This window comes from Python bivittatus, unplaced genomic scaffold (assembly GCF_059951505.1).
Source record: "Python bivittatus isolate LINGU-HERP-01145 unplaced genomic scaffold, Pbiv_v1 ctg000010_np1212, whole genome shotgun sequence".
NCBI lineage: Eukaryota > Metazoa > Chordata > Lepidosauria > Squamata > Pythonidae > Python > Python bivittatus.
The window spans coordinates 5,588,842-5,608,930 of NW_028277029.1; the positions used below are offsets into that span (position 1 = coordinate 5,588,842).

At 40.0% G+C, this 20,089-nt stretch overlaps 1 protein-coding gene across 1 annotated transcript in view; it reads right to left on the minus strand.

Annotated features, from left to right (window-relative positions):
• The window catches only part of PRKAR2B (protein kinase cAMP-dependent type II regulatory subunit beta), a 72,274-nt gene that overhangs the window by 19,910 nt on the left and 32,275 nt on the right, over positions 1-20,089 (minus strand). Inside the window, exons 3-4 of the mRNA XM_088153818.1 lie at positions 1,749-1,801; positions 1,298-1,381 (exon numbers count right to left, since the gene is read on the minus strand). Coding sequence (XP_088009944.1) covers positions 1,298-1,381; positions 1,749-1,801 — 137 coding nt within the window. The remainder of the gene's footprint in view (positions 1-1,297; positions 1,382-1,748; positions 1,802-20,089) is intronic.

The window sequence follows — 20,089 nt, forward strand, 5'->3', positions numbered from 1 at the left end:
TTTTAAGAAATGCAAATCAAGGTGTATTGACAAGCATAAGAACAGCAAAATAACAAAAGAAACTGAGATACATTGATGTTGCTCTAAATCCTCTACAGCAGTGTTTCTCAACCTTGGCAACTTTAAGATGTATGGACTTCATCTCCCAGAATTCCCCAGCCAGCCATTCTGGGAGATGAAGTCCACACGTCTTAAAGTTGCCAAGTTGAAAAACAATGCTCTAGATCGGTGTTCCTCAACCTCAGCGACTTTAAGATGTGTGGACTTCAACTCCCAAAATGTGGGAGGGTGTTGAAGTCCACACATCCTAAAGTCATTGAGGTTGAGGAACGCTGCTCTAGATTATACCAAGTGTTTTCAAACTTTTTCAACTGCGGAACTGTTAGTTTAAAAACAAACAAACAAACAAAGAGAAACCCTGATCAAGAGGCAAGGTTTCAGTCATCAAAAATTGCCTTTGTTTGATCTTTCCCCCTTTTTCTCTTCCGAAACCCTATCAAGTTCTCTGGGAATCCTAGGGTTCCCTGGTACACAGTTTGAAAAACCCTGCATTATACAGCCTTTAAATTAACTCTTAAAGACAAAGACCCTAGCCATTCAAATACGGCACTTTTAATTTAAATAATGTTAATCCTGTAGGGTCTAGCAATAAATTATAACAAATGAAGGCCCTTCACTATTATCTGCAGAAGACCAAGTTATGTACAAGGAAACAATCCGCATAAATTCAGAATCACAATGGGGAAATGACAAAGCAGCAGTTTTAAAATGATGTTTCTTAATGACTATTTAGCTTATGTATACATGCAACAAAGTAACTCTTTGCATTATTATCATCATCATCATCATTAATTTATAGGTGCCCAATTCCAATCAACTCTATAAAGCAGTAACGTCCATGTAACCAATGAATAGGATCTACCCTGCAAGTTCAAATAAAATTATGTTTGTCTTTGAACTGAGAAATACCTTTTTTAACCCTGTCATCTGTCTTGCAGGGTAGATCCTATAAAGCCATAGTTAATAATTTTTTCTCTATATGGGTTAGTCCATAGGGCCTGGAATCATTACTCTACAACAGAAGGCTAAAAGACAGCTAGGAAACTCATCACATGCATTAAAATAATGCATTTGATTCAGAAAGTGTATTTTCATTCTGAAGTTTTTAATCATTTTTTAATAATTGTTATAGCACTTCGTTGCTAAAGGAGCACAGTTTAATATTTAATATCAAATTTTCTGATAGGATTTCTCTCTCCTTTGTTCCTTCTATCACTGCATAAAAAGCCATTCTTACCGGATCTAAGTTCTTAAACAGAAGAATATCTTTGCAAGCTTCCTGCAGCCTGTTTCTTTGATCATCTGTTTTGGGGTGAATAACCTGAAAGAAATCATTATAAATTATGCTTTCTTGAGTCTACTTTTAGGAGAAATATCTTCGAAGGGCCCAGGCCTAATCCAAATGAATACTGATGAGCTATTAAATTTTGTGAAGAAAATGTCTGAGAGATTTTCTGTTGCTATTAAAGAAAAATATAATAAAGGTAATTGTGGAAAGTGTTTTTAATCATACATTTACATTTTACAGATGCCTCTCTCTATATGTGTGTATGTATGTATGTATGTATGTATGTATGTATGTTTGTATGTTTGTGTGTGTGTGTGTGTGTTTTAAAAACCTTTTACACTATTTTTTCTGAAATGTATCTTCCACCATGAAAGATATTTTATTTACTGGGTGCACATACCCTTGATTCAGTGTCATCTTCTTCTTCATCTGGATTATAAGCTTCTGCACACACTGAAATGAAAAATGAAAATGCAAGTTCATTCATAAATACCAACATATTTTTACTATTCTGCTTTTGAATTACAACCAACATTGCCTGCTTAAGTTTGTTTTGCTTTACTGGGTTTCATGTGGCTTTATGAGTATCCTGGAAGAAAAATAGGATATACAGGATTGAAATAAATAAATGAAATAATTTGGGAGATGGGGGGGGGACTGCACACTTTCCTTAAACGGGGGGGGGGGAGACACCTTTGCTGCTAAGCAACAGTTCCCAACATCTGTCTTTATTGATCATGCCAGCTAGATCTGGTGGAAGTTCAGCATCTTTTAAAGGGCTACAGATTACCTATAGAATTCTTCTCACTACAAGATAGCCACCCATCACTTCAAATCAATTTGTTTGGTCTTCTAAATCCATTGCTACTGACTTTGACATCTGACTTGGCTTGTTCAAACCCCAGCATCTGTGCAAGTATCAAGGAACTGCCTGAATTCTACCAACTGGCACATTCTTGTACAAACTAAACCACAGCTCTTTAGCCATAGCATATCCTGCATAACAACTGTCCTTAAGGGTGATAACTGAAATGTGTAAGACCCACTCACTGAAGCATGAGTTTCTACTCTCAATCCACTAAATTCATCTACTCTGTATATCTAGAAATACCCTTCCTTCCCTCTTTCAACTGGTGAATTTGTGCCACGCCAGTCTAGCACTAACACTACTGGGAGTTAGTGCTAGACTCACTCCCAGTATCCAAAAGAAAATCCAATAAACGTGCAACGAACACAGCAAAACAAAGGGTCTTGAACTGCAATATTATACCACTTAGAAAGCTTTTAGCACAACTGTTGTTCATAACCCCCTGTGGTATCTTCTGTCTGTATACTAAAAGCTTCACTGGTGATTAAAACCATTTATGCCAGTGGCACTTAAACCAGGGTGGGTGGGTTTTTGTTTTTTGTTTTGCTTTTGCTAAATATCAACCTGTAATCTAGATAAAAAATCTAAATCCATGAAATGATGAAATGTCTTTGGTATGTGATAGCAGAAATGACAAGAAAAAAGCCACCCAGCAGGTCTCTGTCTGTTACTAACATTCTTGCAAAGCAAAGAGAGGGAGATCTGGTGATTCTTCAATCCTCCCCTCTCTTGGGCTCTGCTCTGGTCAGGAAGCGGGGCAGGGTGTGTGCCTTCCCTATTTAGATGTTAAGAAGCCAACTGGACTCAAAGTGAATAAAGTGTGTCCCCTGGTCCTGAAAAGTTCAGAAAAATTCAAAGTAGAAAACGTTGATCAATAGCTATGCACCTAAATAGAACTTCTGCATTCAGGAGTAATATACTTCAAATTAAGCAGATTATTGGACAAAAAGCAGCAGAGAAAGATTGCTAACATCAGGTGGGCTTTCCACAGAAGTATCTACATAATCATTGTGGAAAACAAAATGCTGGACCATGATGTTTCAGAGAAACTTAGCTGTGATGATTTTATGCCAACATATTTGTTCTGAAAATGCTTTTCTGAATACTAAGTCATTCCCACAGTCAGATTCCAAACAAACTATTCTTAATTTGGCCAATCCAGAGCCTTGTAAGAATGCAACATAGCCCAATCTTAAAGACTTCACACTACAAAACAGGTTGGCAGACTAAAAGACAGTCTGACCAGTCGCTAGAATATCCTATAATTCTATATACCCTGTTTCTTATGCTTGGCTTCTGCCAACTAGCTTCAACTCAGGGGCCACAAATCTACAACCCACCTTTCAATCCTCAGATATCCACTGAGAGAGTATTGATCCTTTGCTCTGAAGTCTACAGCTATGCCTGGGACTGAGTACCCAGCACATTCTTTCATCAAAGGAATTAGCATAGACAACCTCCTGGGTACCACCCCAAGAACTTCCTGGAGTTTGATCCTCAAACCCGCTGCTCATGATCTGTCCCAGCATGCTTCTTTTCTTAGCCTTGTGTCCAGCCCGTGTTTCTGGATAAGGGTTTTTCCTCTATCCTTAAAGTATTTTGTTACATTCTTGATCCAGATGGACAGGCTACACTAAAGAGCTTCACTTCCTGGAATCAGCTTCCATATGATGTGTGCCCTTAACAACAAACAGTGGGTCAATACTTGCTGGAGGTAGAGATCTAAAAGCTGTTGATTCCAAATTCAGCAGTTGGAAGGGGCGTAATAACAGGGTTATTCCAGTGTTTCAAACTATATGCAGTCATGGACCACTGGACATCTGGAAAATGCAGGGACCAAACACCCCTTCCCTCTGTTTTTGTCTTTAAGACCATGGGAATCTACATTTTTTTTGTGGATAAGATCATGATGGATGCATCTGCGTACGGCTTCCTATTCCCTCCATTTTAAAAGGCCTTTTAAAACTACATTTTTATCAAATACTGTAGACCAAATTTAAATATTTATTTACTTAAATTCATTTACTACTTAAATTAGTTTCTGTACCCCATGCCAAAATAAAAACTACTCTTAGTGCTAGTCAGGAATATTCTTCAACAGAAACATCTGCATATTGAGAAGTTAGGAGTTAATAGTTCTCCAACCCGATGAAATCAATTTTTTTTTTTAAATTCACCACTGTATTTCCTATTTGTACTTTTTTGGGGGGAGGGGGTACAACATCAACGTTCCACTGTATTTGAAAAGATGGACATCAGCTTTTCTCTGCTGGTGATATAAAAAAACTTGAGGGGTCATTGATTCATATTTGGTCCTCTGAATCATTGACACCCTCTTGGAATAATATTTATAGTTATATAGATATAGATATAGATATATAGATTTGTGGGGAATTTTTTGTGTTTAAAGATGTTATTTATTTATAAATCAAATTTATATGCAGCCCATCTCACTATCAGTGACTCTAAGCGGCTCGCAGGTAAAAAACATAAAAACATTTAAAAACTACAAAACACATTAAAAGAGTACAAAGTTAAAAGATGGAGAGAACATCCTCAAGCTAGTCAGCAGAGTCAGGTCTTAAGGCTCTTCCAGAAGGCAAGAAGAGTGTGGGCCAACCTCACCTTGAGAGGCAAGATACTGCACAGGGTGAGGGTGATGGCAGAAAATGCTCTCCTCCTAGACCCCGCCAGTCGAAATTCTCTAATCGACAGGGTCCACAACATGCCCTTCCTGCCGGACTGGGTGGGATGGGCCGATGTAACCGGGATGAGACGGTTCCTCAGGTAACATGGGCCCTTGCCATAAAGAGCTTTAAAGGTCATAACCAACACCTTGAATTGGATCCAGAAGCAAGCTGGCTCCCAATGCATCTCACGCAGGTGTTACATGTGAAACCCTAGGCGTGCCGAAAACTGCCCATTCTATACCAGCTGCAGCTTCTGGTTACTTTTCAAGGGTAGTCCCATATAGACCGCATTGCAACAGTCCATGTGGGAGATGATCAGGGCATAAGTGACCGAGAGAAGGGCTTCCCAATCCAAGAAAGGGCGCAACACAAAGTCGTGCAAAGGCCCTCCTAGCCATGATTGCCACCTGCTCCTTGAGCAGGAGTCGTGAGTCCAGGAGGACCCCCAAATTGTGCACGGGGTCTGTTTGGGGTACTGCAACCCCATCCAGAACCAAAGATGGTAAAACCCCAGATACGGGAGAGCCCTGAACCCACAGCCACTCCGTCTTGCCAGGGTTCAGTTGAAGCCTGTTGATCCCCATCCAGATCCTCACAGCCTCCAGGCATTGCAAAAGAACATCCACAGCATCACTTAATTCACCTGGGACAGAGATGTATAATTGCGTATCATCGGTGTACTGATGATACCTCACATCCCATGGCGACGGATGACATCACCAGCAGCTTCACATAGATGTTAAAAAGGAGTGGAGAGAGCACCAAGCCCTGCAACACCCCACAAAGCAGGGGCCGTGGGCTGGACCTCTCCCTGTCAACACTGATTGGGACCAGCCTTGGAGAAAGGAGGTGAACCAGCACAAGACTGTGCTCCCCACCCCCAACTCCCACAGCTGACTCAAAAGGATACCATGGTGGATGGTATCGAAAGCCGCTGAGATTCTACCGTCAAGAAGAGCCAGGATGGATGTACTACCCTCCCAGTCCCACCAGAGGTCATCTAAAAGTGCGACCAATGCTGTTTCTGTCCCATATCTGGGCCTAAAACCCAACTGGAAGGGATCCAGATAATCTGTTTCATCCAGGATCTTCTGGAGCTGCAGTGCCACCACCTTCTCTACCACCTTCCCCAAGAAGGGGAGGTGAGAGACTGGATGAAAGTTGTCCAGAACGGTGGGGTTGAGCGATTGCTTCTTCAGGAGAGGGCGAACCAGCACCTCTTTAAAAGGGGCTGGGAACACCTCCTCTCTCAAGGAGGGTTTAAAGATGTCAGTGTTATGTTAAATCATGAGCCAAAACATTTGACTATTTTCGAGGAGTTATAGTTGTATCGGGCCTGGGATGTTACTAAGAGAATTATTTTGAGAAATTGGAAAAGTAGTACTGTAGTATTCCTGATATTAAGGTTTAGATTGAAGAGATATATGACTTTGAAAAGACAATTTTATCTATTAATCAAAAAATGAATCAGTGTTTTTCTGTGGCACAGATTTTATGATATTTTGTAATGTTAGTCAATTATTTTTTCTCTAATGTAGATTTAGAAATGTTTCACATTTGATTAATATGTGACATACATCAATAGTTTCCCTTCTTTTCTGTTCTTTGTTTTGTTTTGGTAGTTTTTTATGGGTTTTTTTTTTTGTCTTTTGTAATTGTTCTATTTCTTTCTGTAAAACTTGTTAAGAAATAAATAATAAAAATTTTAAAAGTGTTCCCCTTAGAATCTGCAGGCTCATCACTGAAAACCCCATTTGGGTGCTGTTCCCTAAGGTCAGGTCAGTTCTCACTATCCTTGAATGCAGAACAGAGAACCAATTTTCAGCCACTAATCCATGTTCATGCACCAGCTGATTTTGGAGGCATATGGGGAGGCTCTGGCCCATGAACATCGGAAGGCTGTGGTGCTACACTTACTGCACCACTGCAGACCAGCAGTGGCCTGCAAATCCCACTCTGAGAATCTGAGTTATTTCAAGATTTCAAACCAGGTGTCTTACATGTCTTTGTTCCTAAGTGTCCCACCCTTGCTTCTCAACATGTTTGTTATTTTCTCATAATAATCAATACCCAAGATGATTTCAGGTTATCCCTTGAAAATGTTGCTTTTACAAATCAATTGTTTTATCTGTGGAGTAGTTAGTAATAGCTTGGTCTGCTTTATCTGAGTGTCAACGGCCCTTTCTTTAGCGTTTGCACACATCCTTATTATCAAGAATATCCTAGCCGTTACGGAAAAGTGGCAGATCGGGGACAGCCTCTTCTTTCGATGAGTTTCCAAGCAATCATGACAAATGATTGGAAATGAAATACTGTACACTCCATTTATTCAAACACAGGACAAACATCCTAACAGTTCTCTACGCTTATCTATTCCATCCCTGGCCTGGTCCGCTCTGGGCCTTCCCCACATGCAGTCCCCCAACTAAACTCTGTCTTCTCATTCCTTACCATCTTCTCCACTTCAAATGCAAATTCGTTACCTCTGCTTTTCTCTACCTCTATTACTAACATTAGGAATAGTAGGCTAAATTGGTCCATGTCCTTGGACAAGTATACCAATTAAACCTTCTTCTCTTCTTTAAATAAGCTTCCATTATTCATGTTTCGTAATGGTTCCCAAGTTACGTTTTTCCAGGTGAAGACGGTAATTACTTTCCTGTTCTTGGGAGTACAACGAACAATCTGTGGTGTGCATATGCTGCACCTCAGTATTTCATTGGACACGTGTGCACATAGAGGGGTTTATATACAGGTTAATCAGAATAGCAGATAACATTAGACGTTTCGAGCAAACATTTCTTGGATTCTCAAGCAGGTATGCGTATTCACTTAACATAAAGTTATTATCTTGAGTGAGATAATATTACATTTAATGCAGCGCATTCCTCATGAAAAATAATTTAGAGTACAATCATAACAAAAAACAAACATGCTTCTAATACAGTATTCAGGATAATTTGTCCCTCATTTTTCTGCAGCTTGAGAATTGCCCATTGCTCAACCAACTGATGCTGGGGAGATAGAAATATTTCTAAACAAAGACAACTGAAACCATGCAAAGAATTTTTCCTCTGTGTATATCTCTGTGGGAGTGATAAGATGCTGCTAAGCAGCTTGAATTGGTTCTGAATATCAACAATGAACTAAGAAATCTATGAAATCACTCAAGTTTTATTTACAATTTCATTTTTTTGTGGAATGCAAGAAAACAGGACTATGAAGAAATATACAGACCAAAAGGAGAGTAATGTGTAATACAGGCAGCATACAGGTAATCTTTGGGTTACGACCGTTCATTCAGCGACTGTTCAAACTTAGGACAGTGCTGAACAAATGGCAGTCACGACTGGTCCCCGAAGTTTTGGCAACTGGCCCACATTTATGACTGGTCACAGCGTCCCACGATCATGTTCACCTGACCTGCATGCACTGTCTCTGCTTCAACTCCCCCCCACATGCTATCTCCTACCCCATCTCTGCCCTTTTGGCCATCCTGCACTCCGCTGTCTACCGCTGCTGCCCCCCACCCCCAGCTGACCTTCGTCATCTTCTCCTTCCCACTGCTGGCCGGGGATCCAGGTGCTGGGCAAGGGTGCCCTGCAGCTCACGTTGGAAGCGCTCCTGGAGAACCAGCCTGTGGACTTCTGTGAGGGATGGAGGCGAGCCCAGCGCCAACAGAGCTTACCCGCAGGCCCTCTGCTCGCTTGGCCCAGCAGCTTCCAAAGTGCTCTAGCCCACAGGCCAGTTCTCCAGAAGCACTTCCAACACGAGCTGCAGAGCATGTGCTGCACCTCCAGGAAGCCCCCATCCCTCCACTTCCTCCAGTTCCACTGGCACCCCAAACAATGCCTCCCACACAACCGGGGAGCTGCCACCGCCTCTCCTGCCTTGCCTGGCGACGGAGCACACCTTGCCATCCCACCTGCTGTGCTCTCCACGGTCTGTGAGCTATCACTCCTTGTGCCACCGGTGGAAGATGGGGCTCCTCCCCCCACACAGTTGCCCTACTTCCTCTGCCAGCTCTGACCCACTGCCTCCTCCCCAACTGGGCCTGACAAGCTCCCTTCAGTAGATGAGGCTCCACTGCCCTGCTGCACTGGCTGTGCACATCCTGGGACTATGCCCTCACCCAGCACCTGGATCCCGAGCCAGCAATGGGAGGAAGAAGATGGCAAAAGTCAGTCGGGAGCAGCTGCAGTGGGGAGCAGCAGGGGTAGGCAGCAGAGGGCAGGGCAGCCAAAAGGGCAGAGATGGGGGGAGATAAGCAGGTGGGGGGAGTTGAAGCAGAGGCAGTTCGTGCAGGGCAAGAGAAGTCCTGGCCTAACAACCGCAATCTGGACTGCCGGGACTGCTATCACTAAACAGTGCAGCCACATGATATTTTGTGTAACAACCGTTTCGCTTAGTGACGGAAATTCCGGTCCCAATTAGGATCATAACCCAAGGACTACCTCTCATCAGTATAACTAAATATATTGGTGCATGATAATCAGTTTACAATCTATCTCACTTCTAAGCCTATTAAGATAATTCATGGCTTGAGAAGGTTCAAAATTTGGTCTCAAAAGCACAAGGTGGAATCTTTTATTGACTCAAGGACTTCAAGGTAGGGTCTTAGACAAATGCATTTCGACAGCCTTTAATAAGACCTGATTTGCTAAATACAGCATATTCATTCATATTCTGAGTCACAACAATCTCAAATATCACTGTCCATATTATTTTTTTTTATTAACAAGGTGTCATAGGTGTTTATTATTCTTCAGCCACCAGACAGCAAATTCAAGTCTCCAAGTATGGATTCTTATCTAGTGAAAATGCATCCATTGTGGTGCAGCGGCCGTCCAGCAGGGATCAGTATGTGAGGGAAATTTTTTAACTAAATATTATTTTCTTTAAAAAAAAAATCAATTTTACTGAGGAACAGCACAATGAAAGCATAGCAATAGGAAACAGCAGTGAAGGAGGCAGTAGCAGTCCTTGGGGAAATAACATTCAATGGGAAATAGCCTCTAAAATTATAAATGATATTGAGGAAATAGCAATGAAGACATGAAAAACACCTACAAAGCACTCAATGGGGGAAATAAATCAATGGGAAATGGGGATTAGGAGGAAATAGCATTCATTGGGGAAGTAGCATTTAACCAACATTAAATGCTAAGAGGAGTAGCAATGAAGAAACTCTGAGGATTAGTGACCTGACAGCATGTACACCAGTGTTCTTCAAACTTGGCAACTTTAAGATGTATGGACTTCAACTCCCAGAATTCCCTAGCCAGCATGCTAGGTAAGAATGTTAGGTAAGGCAAGTAAATTATCTCCTTCCCAAATCTACCTGCCCAGGGAAAATAAACATTTAAACATAAATAATGTTGAGATGGGAACAGTGGTGGGAAAGAAGGCCATTGGGAGATTACAGAGGAAGTAACACAATAGTAATTTAATTCAGAGAACACCACTTTGTTTAACTCAATGAGTTATTGTCTTTATAATGCCACCCTCATTATCACAATACCCTTGCCTAATCAACATGCATATCCAAACACATTATGATGCTATATCCAATCCATTGTTCTGCTATGTATATTATAATTTTCATAAGTGTATATAATGGAATTGCAACCCCAACCCTCTTTAAGGTTAGCCTCTGCTGCCTCTGGTATTGTAATAAATGATTTGTGCTTCAGTGAAAAAGTGCATCTGATCTTTATTGTTATTTCTATGGAGAAATGTATCCTACTACTTGAAGTCAAAAGTAGGACAGCCAAACACAGAGGTAGAAGCAGCACTTTGGTGACAAGTATCCAGCACTCTTCCCCTGAGGTACAAACTGGTAAAGCTGTGATCCTCATCCACTTGGTTTTTTGTTGGTGGGTGCAACAAGAGATACCTTGGGTACAGGTTTGCCACAGAAGACACCATGGGTGTACCCCCTTTGTGTTTTCGATGTGACAGGTTTCATTCCAGGTGCAGAGAACAGGAGAATCTTTGGGGACATCAGTCCTTCCCTGAATGTTTCTCTCCACCTGAAAGTCTTGGCCAAACTATTGGTGCTTCCACTGAATTGAATGCTGGTCTCTGGTTTAAACAAACTCTTAGGGAAATTTGTAAGCCAGAAATGCTGCACGTATGTGGTCTAAGGAGGCAAAATACAGGAGGACTATTCCATGAGGCCTCTGTTAGTTTCAAGGTCACACTAGCTGGACTCAGTTACAGTCCCTTAAGAAAACTTGGCTTCAGTTGGCTCAAAGATGTTTCTCTGTGGAATAAGGCCAGGGCTGGCGAAGGGCTGGCAACCCAACACTGTAGTTTTCTCTTGTGTGATTTCAGCTAGGGATGGAAAGAAGCAGCCCAAAATGAAGGAAGGAGCTCCTCCTCTCCCTGGCTGGGCCAAAAGTCAAGGCTGTTACCCTGTATGTACCATTGTGTGTTCTTCAGAGAGGGGATCTTAGGTTGTCCTCTGCCAACTCACAACACTTTCCAGCTCTGTTGGTCTTTAAAATGTGCTAACCTCTTCCTTTTGCATTCAAGGTGATTAGCACCGATGAGATTTGAAATCTAATCAACCTTTCAGCAGGATGCTCCCTCTCCCCCATGGAAGAGTTATCCCTATAGGCAGCAGTGGCATTTAATCTGAGCAAAAGGTCACACTGTCAAGTTGTGTATTCGAGGGGGAGGATTTCTCATAACTATTGCCCTGTATTAACTTCTTCAGTGCTTACCATGTTTGGGGGCTTCTCCTCCTGCATAAGCTTAAAATGCTGCCGTTTTGGGGTTTGGAAGTTAAGAATCTCTCAGAACAAGTTTAAGAAGAGGGGACTTCACTCCAAGTTGAAAAGAGGCAAAAGTCTCCTGAAACTCTACTTCATTCAGACATCTCCCTGGAGAAGAGTAATTCAACAGGCTCAAATTGTATCAAATTATTTTCTTAATTTGAAGGTGGAAGGAAGCGGGCACATGAACCTTCTCCTCCCCACTTGCTCATTTTACGTCACTGAGAAGAGGACCTACATAACAGTAAATTAATACTGCAGCATTTCTTTGAAATAAAGCTCACACGCAGTTGAAAAACTTAGTTAATGGACTGAAAGGATTTCAAGTAACTAATAAAATTTGCATATGATTCATTCTACATATAAATAACAATAGTGAAGAAAACACACACTTTACATTTAGGAAGGCTAATTCCCTTTTCTATATTCAACTACATCTGCCATTTTAACTTTTTTTAACTAATAAAAATACCTCCCATTTAAAAATAATAATAAACTGCGGCTGGACAGATCAGTGACAGCTTTTTAATGAAAAGATTTAAACTAATTAATTGAAAAAGTATTGTTCTCTTGGAAATCATCATGGTTCATTCTTACTAATTATTTGCTTGTCAAATTATAGCCATGTCACTAGTTTGAAAGCTGTCCCAAACTTAATGTTTTATGAACTGTGTCTGTATATTTATCCCAAATTGTCATATTTTGCTTACATCTCACATCTGGTAGCTGACTGCATATATATCATAACACAGAAGTTCAGCCAATAAATTTCCACGCAGAACATGTTTCTGTATCAATTTGGAAAGCCCTAAATTAAGACAAACTCAGTTTATTTAACTGAGTTCCTTGCTACAGAAATGCTATACTTCTGCTTATTCAAATACTTGAGCATAAGCAGAAGTATTGGTTTTACACATAGGGATTCATAAACAGTGTTTTTTATTCTTGAACATAAGCCCTCCTTAATGTATGTTAAAGAAAAACGAATGCTCCACCAGGCCTTATTATATTCTTTCATTAATCATTAGAACCAGGTATCAGCTTAACCAATGTCTTCCACTAGCTTACAGATAAGCAGACATTCACCCATCCCTACAAAAGTCCTGAAAGTTAGGCTTCCTTCAGTTTTAACCAAATATTTGAGGCTGCGTGACTCTCAGGCCCAAGGCAACTATGGGAATTCATGACAAAGCTGAGGTATTGTTAAGACTCTTCCTCTGTGAACTCAGAAGAAGCCACAAGAAGGGCAGATAAGTACGTTTTTGCAGAGAATAAGGAACCCATACATTCAAAGAAGTTCTCTGAACCCAAGAACGCTGTCCCCTTTATATGTTAATCTCTAGGTTGAAATTGTGGGATTTTCCCTCCTGCTTTTCAAGCTGATAGCTGTGTAACTGCTCACTTCTCAGCCCTTTGTCCCTAGTTGACAAAATGGATTTCTCTGTGACGAACAGTGATTCCCACCTCACAGCCTTAACTCTTCCAGACATAAACTTCTGCCGGAATTCAAATTCAACACTTTCTTGGTAGATCACACTGAGAATCCAGGCACACAAGAAACTGAATATTCATTAATTCAGAAGAGCATCTTTCAATAAGTTCTTTGCCTGAAAAAGAACTTGGACATTCTCTGAGGGGTGTTGATGTGAATTCACTTAGTCTGCACTTTCCCAATCAATATGTGAGGGAAACTCTTGGAAACTCGTTTCCAAATTTGGGATTGTGGTTCTACCCCATCCTCCATCTGCGCACAGTAACAAGGAAAGCGAGCACAAAGATGTGCATATTAGAACAAAAAAATCCTAAAAATGTAGTTGCACGTTCACGCAGATAAAATCATTTATCCTTAGGAGTGGAAACACAACAAATGAAGTAAAATAATGTATGAAATAAAATACAGCAAAACCAAAATTCAAAGATTCATCATCCCTCAAGTAACCTTGGTTTTAGCTGTTTGGTAGTTCCAAGGCTGTGAGAGCTGGACCATAAAGAAGGCTGAGTGCCGAAGAATTGATGCCTTTGAACTGTGGTGCTGGAGAAGACTCTTGAGAGTCCCCTGGACTGCTAGGAGGTCAAACCAGTCAATTTTAAAGGAAATCAACCCTGACTGCTCATTGGAAGGATTGATAATGAAGCTCAAGCTCAGATACTTTGGTCACCTAATGCGAAGAGGGGACTCTTTGGAAAAGACCCTGATGCTGGGAAAGATTGAAGGCAAAAGGAGAAGAGGACGGCAGAGGATGAGATGGTTAGATAGCATCCCTGAAGCAATGAGCATGAAACTGAGCAAACTCAGGGAGGCAGTGAAGGACAGGAAGGCCTGGCACGATATGGTTCATGGGGTCATGAAGATTCAGACACGACTTAACGACTGAACAACAAAGTTCCAAGGCACAGAATTCCTTGTTTGAAGCATGGATGTCTGCGGGGAAAAGGGGGCGAAAAAAGTTAAAATGGTGTCCCTAACCACATTTGGAGACCCACTCCTATTTATGGGTGTTGTGACACATATTATAAGGGGTGGGGCTTCAACTGTTCAAAACATCTCAACCGTTTTGACCTGCCCCCAACAGATCCCCTGGTTTGAGGACTGATGCAGTTAATCAACTTTCTTCTTTGTTTATTTGATATGCATACAAATATTTTTAAGTATACCACTTTAGAGACATCATGTATCCTACTCCTGCAATATTTATAAAGGAAGATAAGATGGCTTCATTTATTTATTTTAAAATCTCTAGGCTTCCCCGGGTCAAAATAGCAGGAAGTGTGCCAGAAAATAACTCAAATAAAAGTACAGAATGGAAGGTACAGCTTGTTCATATTTGGTATGGGAAGGCTTCAATAGATAAGAGCAAATCTGCCCTGTCGGGAAGATCAGCCGATAGTTGCTCTGATGCAAAAGTCCTCTTTTCTGTTGTCACCCCACTCATCTCAGAAAATGTAAGTGAAAAGAGTTTGAAAACAATATATCATCAACCATACAGATGTATAACTGAGTGCATGTTTGCAAACGGTACCTAATCTTGAGGACCAGGAGCGTGGAGAATGGGCTTCTTAAGGCCATTATGCTTCTTATATAAAGTGAAATTCAGAAACAACTATATCAGTCAAGGTAGTACAATAGGATTATTCTGCAAGAACAAATGGAAATCAGATTACTTTAGAAGCGAATGAAGATGGAAATAAATGGCTTAAGGTCAGACGAAAGGTAATGTTATTCATAATGTAAATCATCATCTTAGTGGAAAGAAAAATTAAGGTAATTTCAATGCCCAATAAATAATGCATGAAATCACTTACATAAGCAGAAGAGTCATCAGGCTAGAAATACGGGGAAAGCAATCGAGTTAAAAAGTATGTCATCATTTGTACAACACTAAATACAAATGCAGACAAATAGTAAGTTCTTCAGAGAGGATCATGCTGGTGAATTTAACAGGTGAGTTTAACATGGGCACTGAAATGCAAGGAATCCTTCTATACTTTTCTACATAAGTGTCTTACACAAAGTAGTTGCTTGATTTTATTTTAATAAAGCTGAGGGGCTTGAATCCAAGCACAGTTGGATTCAATCCGGTTCCCTGAGTAAACCCTGCTGCAAATCTGGGATTTTCTAAACTGTCACATTAAGAATGATGCTACAGATTAGTTGCAGTTAGGTTCCACTGAAATCAATGGAATAAATTAGCCACATATTAACTACATTGAAGACCAATGATTTCAATGGGGATGAAGTACATCTAACTTAACCTAGATCTAACCACAGTAAAAAAAAAAAAAAAAGGAAGCCTATTGATTGTGCTTATATTAATCACATTAATTAAATTAGTAGTACAGAAATATATTGGTTAAAACCAAAGCCACAAGGATAGTTATTCTAAATTATAATATTTCCAAGGAAATTATTGTTGTTGTTTTATTTGTCCAAGGAATAATTGAAATTATTGCCTGAATGGAGTCATCAGAGCATCACACATGCCAAATGGAGGCAGCTTTTCATGTGCTGGAAGATGCTAGGTGAGGATGGAGGTTCAGTCAAGGGAACCATTAACTGCTGTTCTTAGAACGCTGCACATTAAAACGATATGGACAGCAGCCATTCCGAGTGCATGGTGATGGCATCCTGTGGTGACAACATGATTAAGGGTGGCATGATTTCCTGCTGGGTCTGCAATGGAGGGGAACATGGCCTTGTGGATGTGGCCAAAGACTTGCACACTACAGAAGGGCAATGGAGTATTACTGTAATGAGGCTTATTTAAAAATTCAATTAAAAACAAAAAGAACATTCACTCATGAATTTCTTGGCCCTTAGGTCTAAATGCTAATGCTCAAAAACAAATAAAATGTGCTTGAACTCCCAGTAGAGTAAAGCAAATGGTGTAAGTATAGTAGAAATCTGTAGGGATGATTCCCCTGGTTTAAAGATATAATTTGTTCAAAAAGAACAGAAGCAAAAGAAAGGAATTACACTCTATGCTAAAAATTTCCACTCTGCCTCAGAAATCTGGGTTAAAGTAAGTGAATCATAGCAAAATAAATGTTAATAGAGACAAATGCAAGGTTCTTTATTAGGAAACAGAGATCAAATATTCAAGCATTAAACAGCTAGGTATTTTGCTAAACAGTATTTGTAAAAATATTGGAACTGTAATTGATTACAAATTGTAGTTGCAAATTGTAGTTGAGTATAAGCTGGCAATGTTATACAGCTGCAAAAAATGCAAATCAATTTTCGACTGCATAAACAGAAGTATCGTTTCCAAAATATGGGGAAAAAATAATTCTGCATTCTGGCTACCATGCTGTAAGATTCAAGCTCACTTGAACAGGTTCAGAGAAGAGCAACAAGGACAATCAAGATACTAGAAATAAAACTTCCTTAGAGAGCCTGAAGGATAGAAGAGTTGAGTTTGAGGAGAGAAGACTTCTGAAAACCTAAAAGGATATCACACACAGAAGGTCAAGACTGGTTCTCTTTTGTTCCAGTAATAGATTAGGAAGACGGATGATGACTGAACATTAGCAAATACTTTTTAACAGTAAAAGCTGCTCAAGGGTGGATTACAATTACAGTACCCAGAAATGTGGTGGGTTCCCTTCATTGGATGTGTTTGGGCAGAAATCAGACAGCTACCTCTTGGGGGCTCTTTAATTTGGATCCCAATCAAGTGGAATGAATGAATCCAAGAGCATCTCTGGCTACATATTTAATAAATCTTCCATCAATATTGGGGGGGGGGGAATAACCACAGGCCCTTAAATTTTCTTTTACTGAGGCAAACTACAATACCATTCCTTTATTACCTGCATAAGCAGAAGCCATCAGAAAAAAAAAATGTTAAATTAAGTTTTCATTAAATTGATTTTCAGTATTGTAGGGCTTGTAAAAAAATTACTCACGCTTTTTAAACATTATTCAAACATTTTTAAACAGAGCACCAATGAAACTGAGCATCACTTGCGCTGAGCAGGTTTACTAGAATACTTGTTATAATCCACTATTTTTTAATCAACTAGCATAAGGAATGCAAAATACCAGTTGAGTCTTCTAAGCAGTACTCACAGCACAAAGGGTATCAGGAGCAATAAACACATTTATTTTGAGTATCTGGCCTCTCTGCTCTTTCATAAAGCTGTTTTTTCCCAATGTTTGATAAGGAAATAGACATACTACAACTTTACCCTTTGAAGAAGGGAAGGAACAAAACTGGCATCCTTCACAGGGCGTTAGTTTCCTAAACTTTATGACAGAACCAGCCCTTAATACGTGACAAACCATATCTTGGAAGGATCTGGTTGGAACCAATCCTGCCTTCTGACCAAAAGTTCATACATAAAACCACATTTAAAGATCATGCAAACTAAAGCACAATATTTTAAATTTCACATGCTAACAAAATAACTCTTAGGCTTATCCAACACAAATTAGAACTCTACATGGAAAAAGAGATGCCAGATGTTCAAGTTGGACTTAGAAAAGGCTGAAGAGCAAAACACATTATTGCTGATGCATGCTACATAATTGAGAAAGACAAAGAATATCTAAGTCAATATATGCTTTATTGATTATAGAAAAGCCTTTGATTATGTTGACCATATCTAGTTGTGGAGTGTGCTTAGGAAGATGAGAATCCCAGGGCACTGTCCTCATGCCAAGCCTATACACAGAACAGGAAGTCACAGTTTGGACAGAACATGGCAAAGTAGACTGGCTCTTGGTGGACAGTGAGATAAAGCTGTATGCTCTCACCTTGCTTCTTCTTCAACTGATGTGCTAAATGTATATTGAGAGAGGCTAGATTGGGAGGAGATGAGCATGGTTTCAAAACTGGAGGAAGAAACATCAATAATCTGCTCTAGGCTAATGACAATACACTGATAACTAAAAATGCAAATGATCTGTAAGCTTGCTAATGAAAATCAAGGAGCACAGTGAAAAAAATCGGACTGAGATTAAATATAAAGAAGACCAAAATAATAATAGGTACAGCAACCAACTTTAAAACTGGCAATGAAGAGACTGAAGTAGTGAATAGCTTCTGCCTTTCAGAATCAACCATCAAAAGTAAAGGAATCAGCAGTCAAGAAATACTCTGCAGACTGGCACTTGATGGAGCAGCCATGAAGGCCTTGGAAAAGATATTCTATCTACAGTATGAGGTTGCAACTTGATGGCACAGTGTCAGTCAGTCAGTCAGTCAGTCAAACTATCCAGGGTTCTTTTGGCTTTTGGGTAAGGCAATGAACATCTTATCCTGCAGCTAATTCCAAGACCACACCTGTGTTTGTAAGGAACAGAGGTAGCATAGCAGCCATCTCTAGATTAAGGCACTCTTGGCTTGTTTCTGCCCCAACTTCATGAAAAGAAAATATAAATCATCACGTGATCATACAGCTAATAAGTCTGTACAGAAAGCAAAATTAACTGAATTTGTTTCCCAAAAAGTAGAGAAAAGATGAAATTGCCATAGGGTCGATGGGACTATCCATTATTGTTGTTGCTGTTATTCATAGTACTATTAGTTAAAGTAGCATTTATTATTTTCATATAATAAATGTTTGGGGGTTGATGAACAATCTGAAATTTCATGAAGGGGTCAATGAGCTGAAGAGTTTGGGGACCGGTGCCATAGATAATCCTTGGTTTGTTTGAATTGTAGACAAATATTCCTTTTTATGTTTCTGCTGATGTAAATCTTTTTATTAACAAATCAGGAGGTTACATGAATATAAAAATGGGAACTAGAAGATGCCATGAAGATTAATCAAGGAAAATTACTTGTTTTCTGCAAAGTATGTACTCTCCACCCTATCATATTCAGCGTAGGGGTGCTGAACTTTGGTTTAGTGATTAGAAGCAAAATTCTGATTTATTCCCTTCTCTTCCCTTTAAACATGGCAAAACACAGTTTTCTCCATTGTGGCACCTTCAGGATAAGTTGAACTATAGCCCAGGAGTACTGATAAATATTGTCACTGATCTGCTATTTCACCACAATATAAGTTTTGATCCAAAGCAGTGTTTCTCAACCTTGGCAACTTTAAGCTGTGTGGACTTCAACTTCTGGGAGTTGAAGTCCACACAAGCTTAAAGATGCCAAGGCTGAGAAACACTGGTCCAAAGTATATGAAAGATATCATATTGGGGAAAACTGGCTTAGCACTATACCCCCACCTAAGATTAACCAGCCATTTCATTTTAACTCTAGCACTTCACATTTTCAGAATCTCTAAGGGAATATTTTCCATTTCAGGATTTGTTCACAGCATTCCTTCAGTAGAGTTATCTTTTCTGGATTGCAGAACATGCACCATCCCTAACGTGGGCAAATGTGTAACAATTTATGAAACCTGTTAATCAAATGGGTGAAATATTCATATGAAAGATCTAGGCTGTTTCAAATTAACTGTTTTGAAGAATAAACACTGCTTATCTAAAGGATAAAAACCTGTCGAAGAACCTGAGTGTCCTACAAGAGGACCAACCTCCTTACACAGAGAAGGATGTACTGTATCACAGAATCATAACAGAAGAGCTGAAAGAGTCCTTAGAGAGCATCTGGCCAGTGGATAAATCCACTATTACAGCATGATGACATATCTGATGCTACTTGTGAGAGGTGAGTCTGGTGAGGCACGCGTCCTGAAAGCTGTATTATGAGATGACAGGATGCTCTATGCGTGAAGGGCTCTGAACGGGACTGGGCGCGGCCATATCGGATTAAGCCACGCACGCCTGTTTTTATTTGATAAAGAAGGCAAATGTGGTAAAACAGATTGCAACGTGCTATATTTGAGGGGGAAGGGACACACAGATGTCCTGCTCTTTCTCACGTGTGTTTTTCTCTTCATTTTCACATTGCCCTGTGAAGCTCTTCCAAGATGTGTCTATAAATGA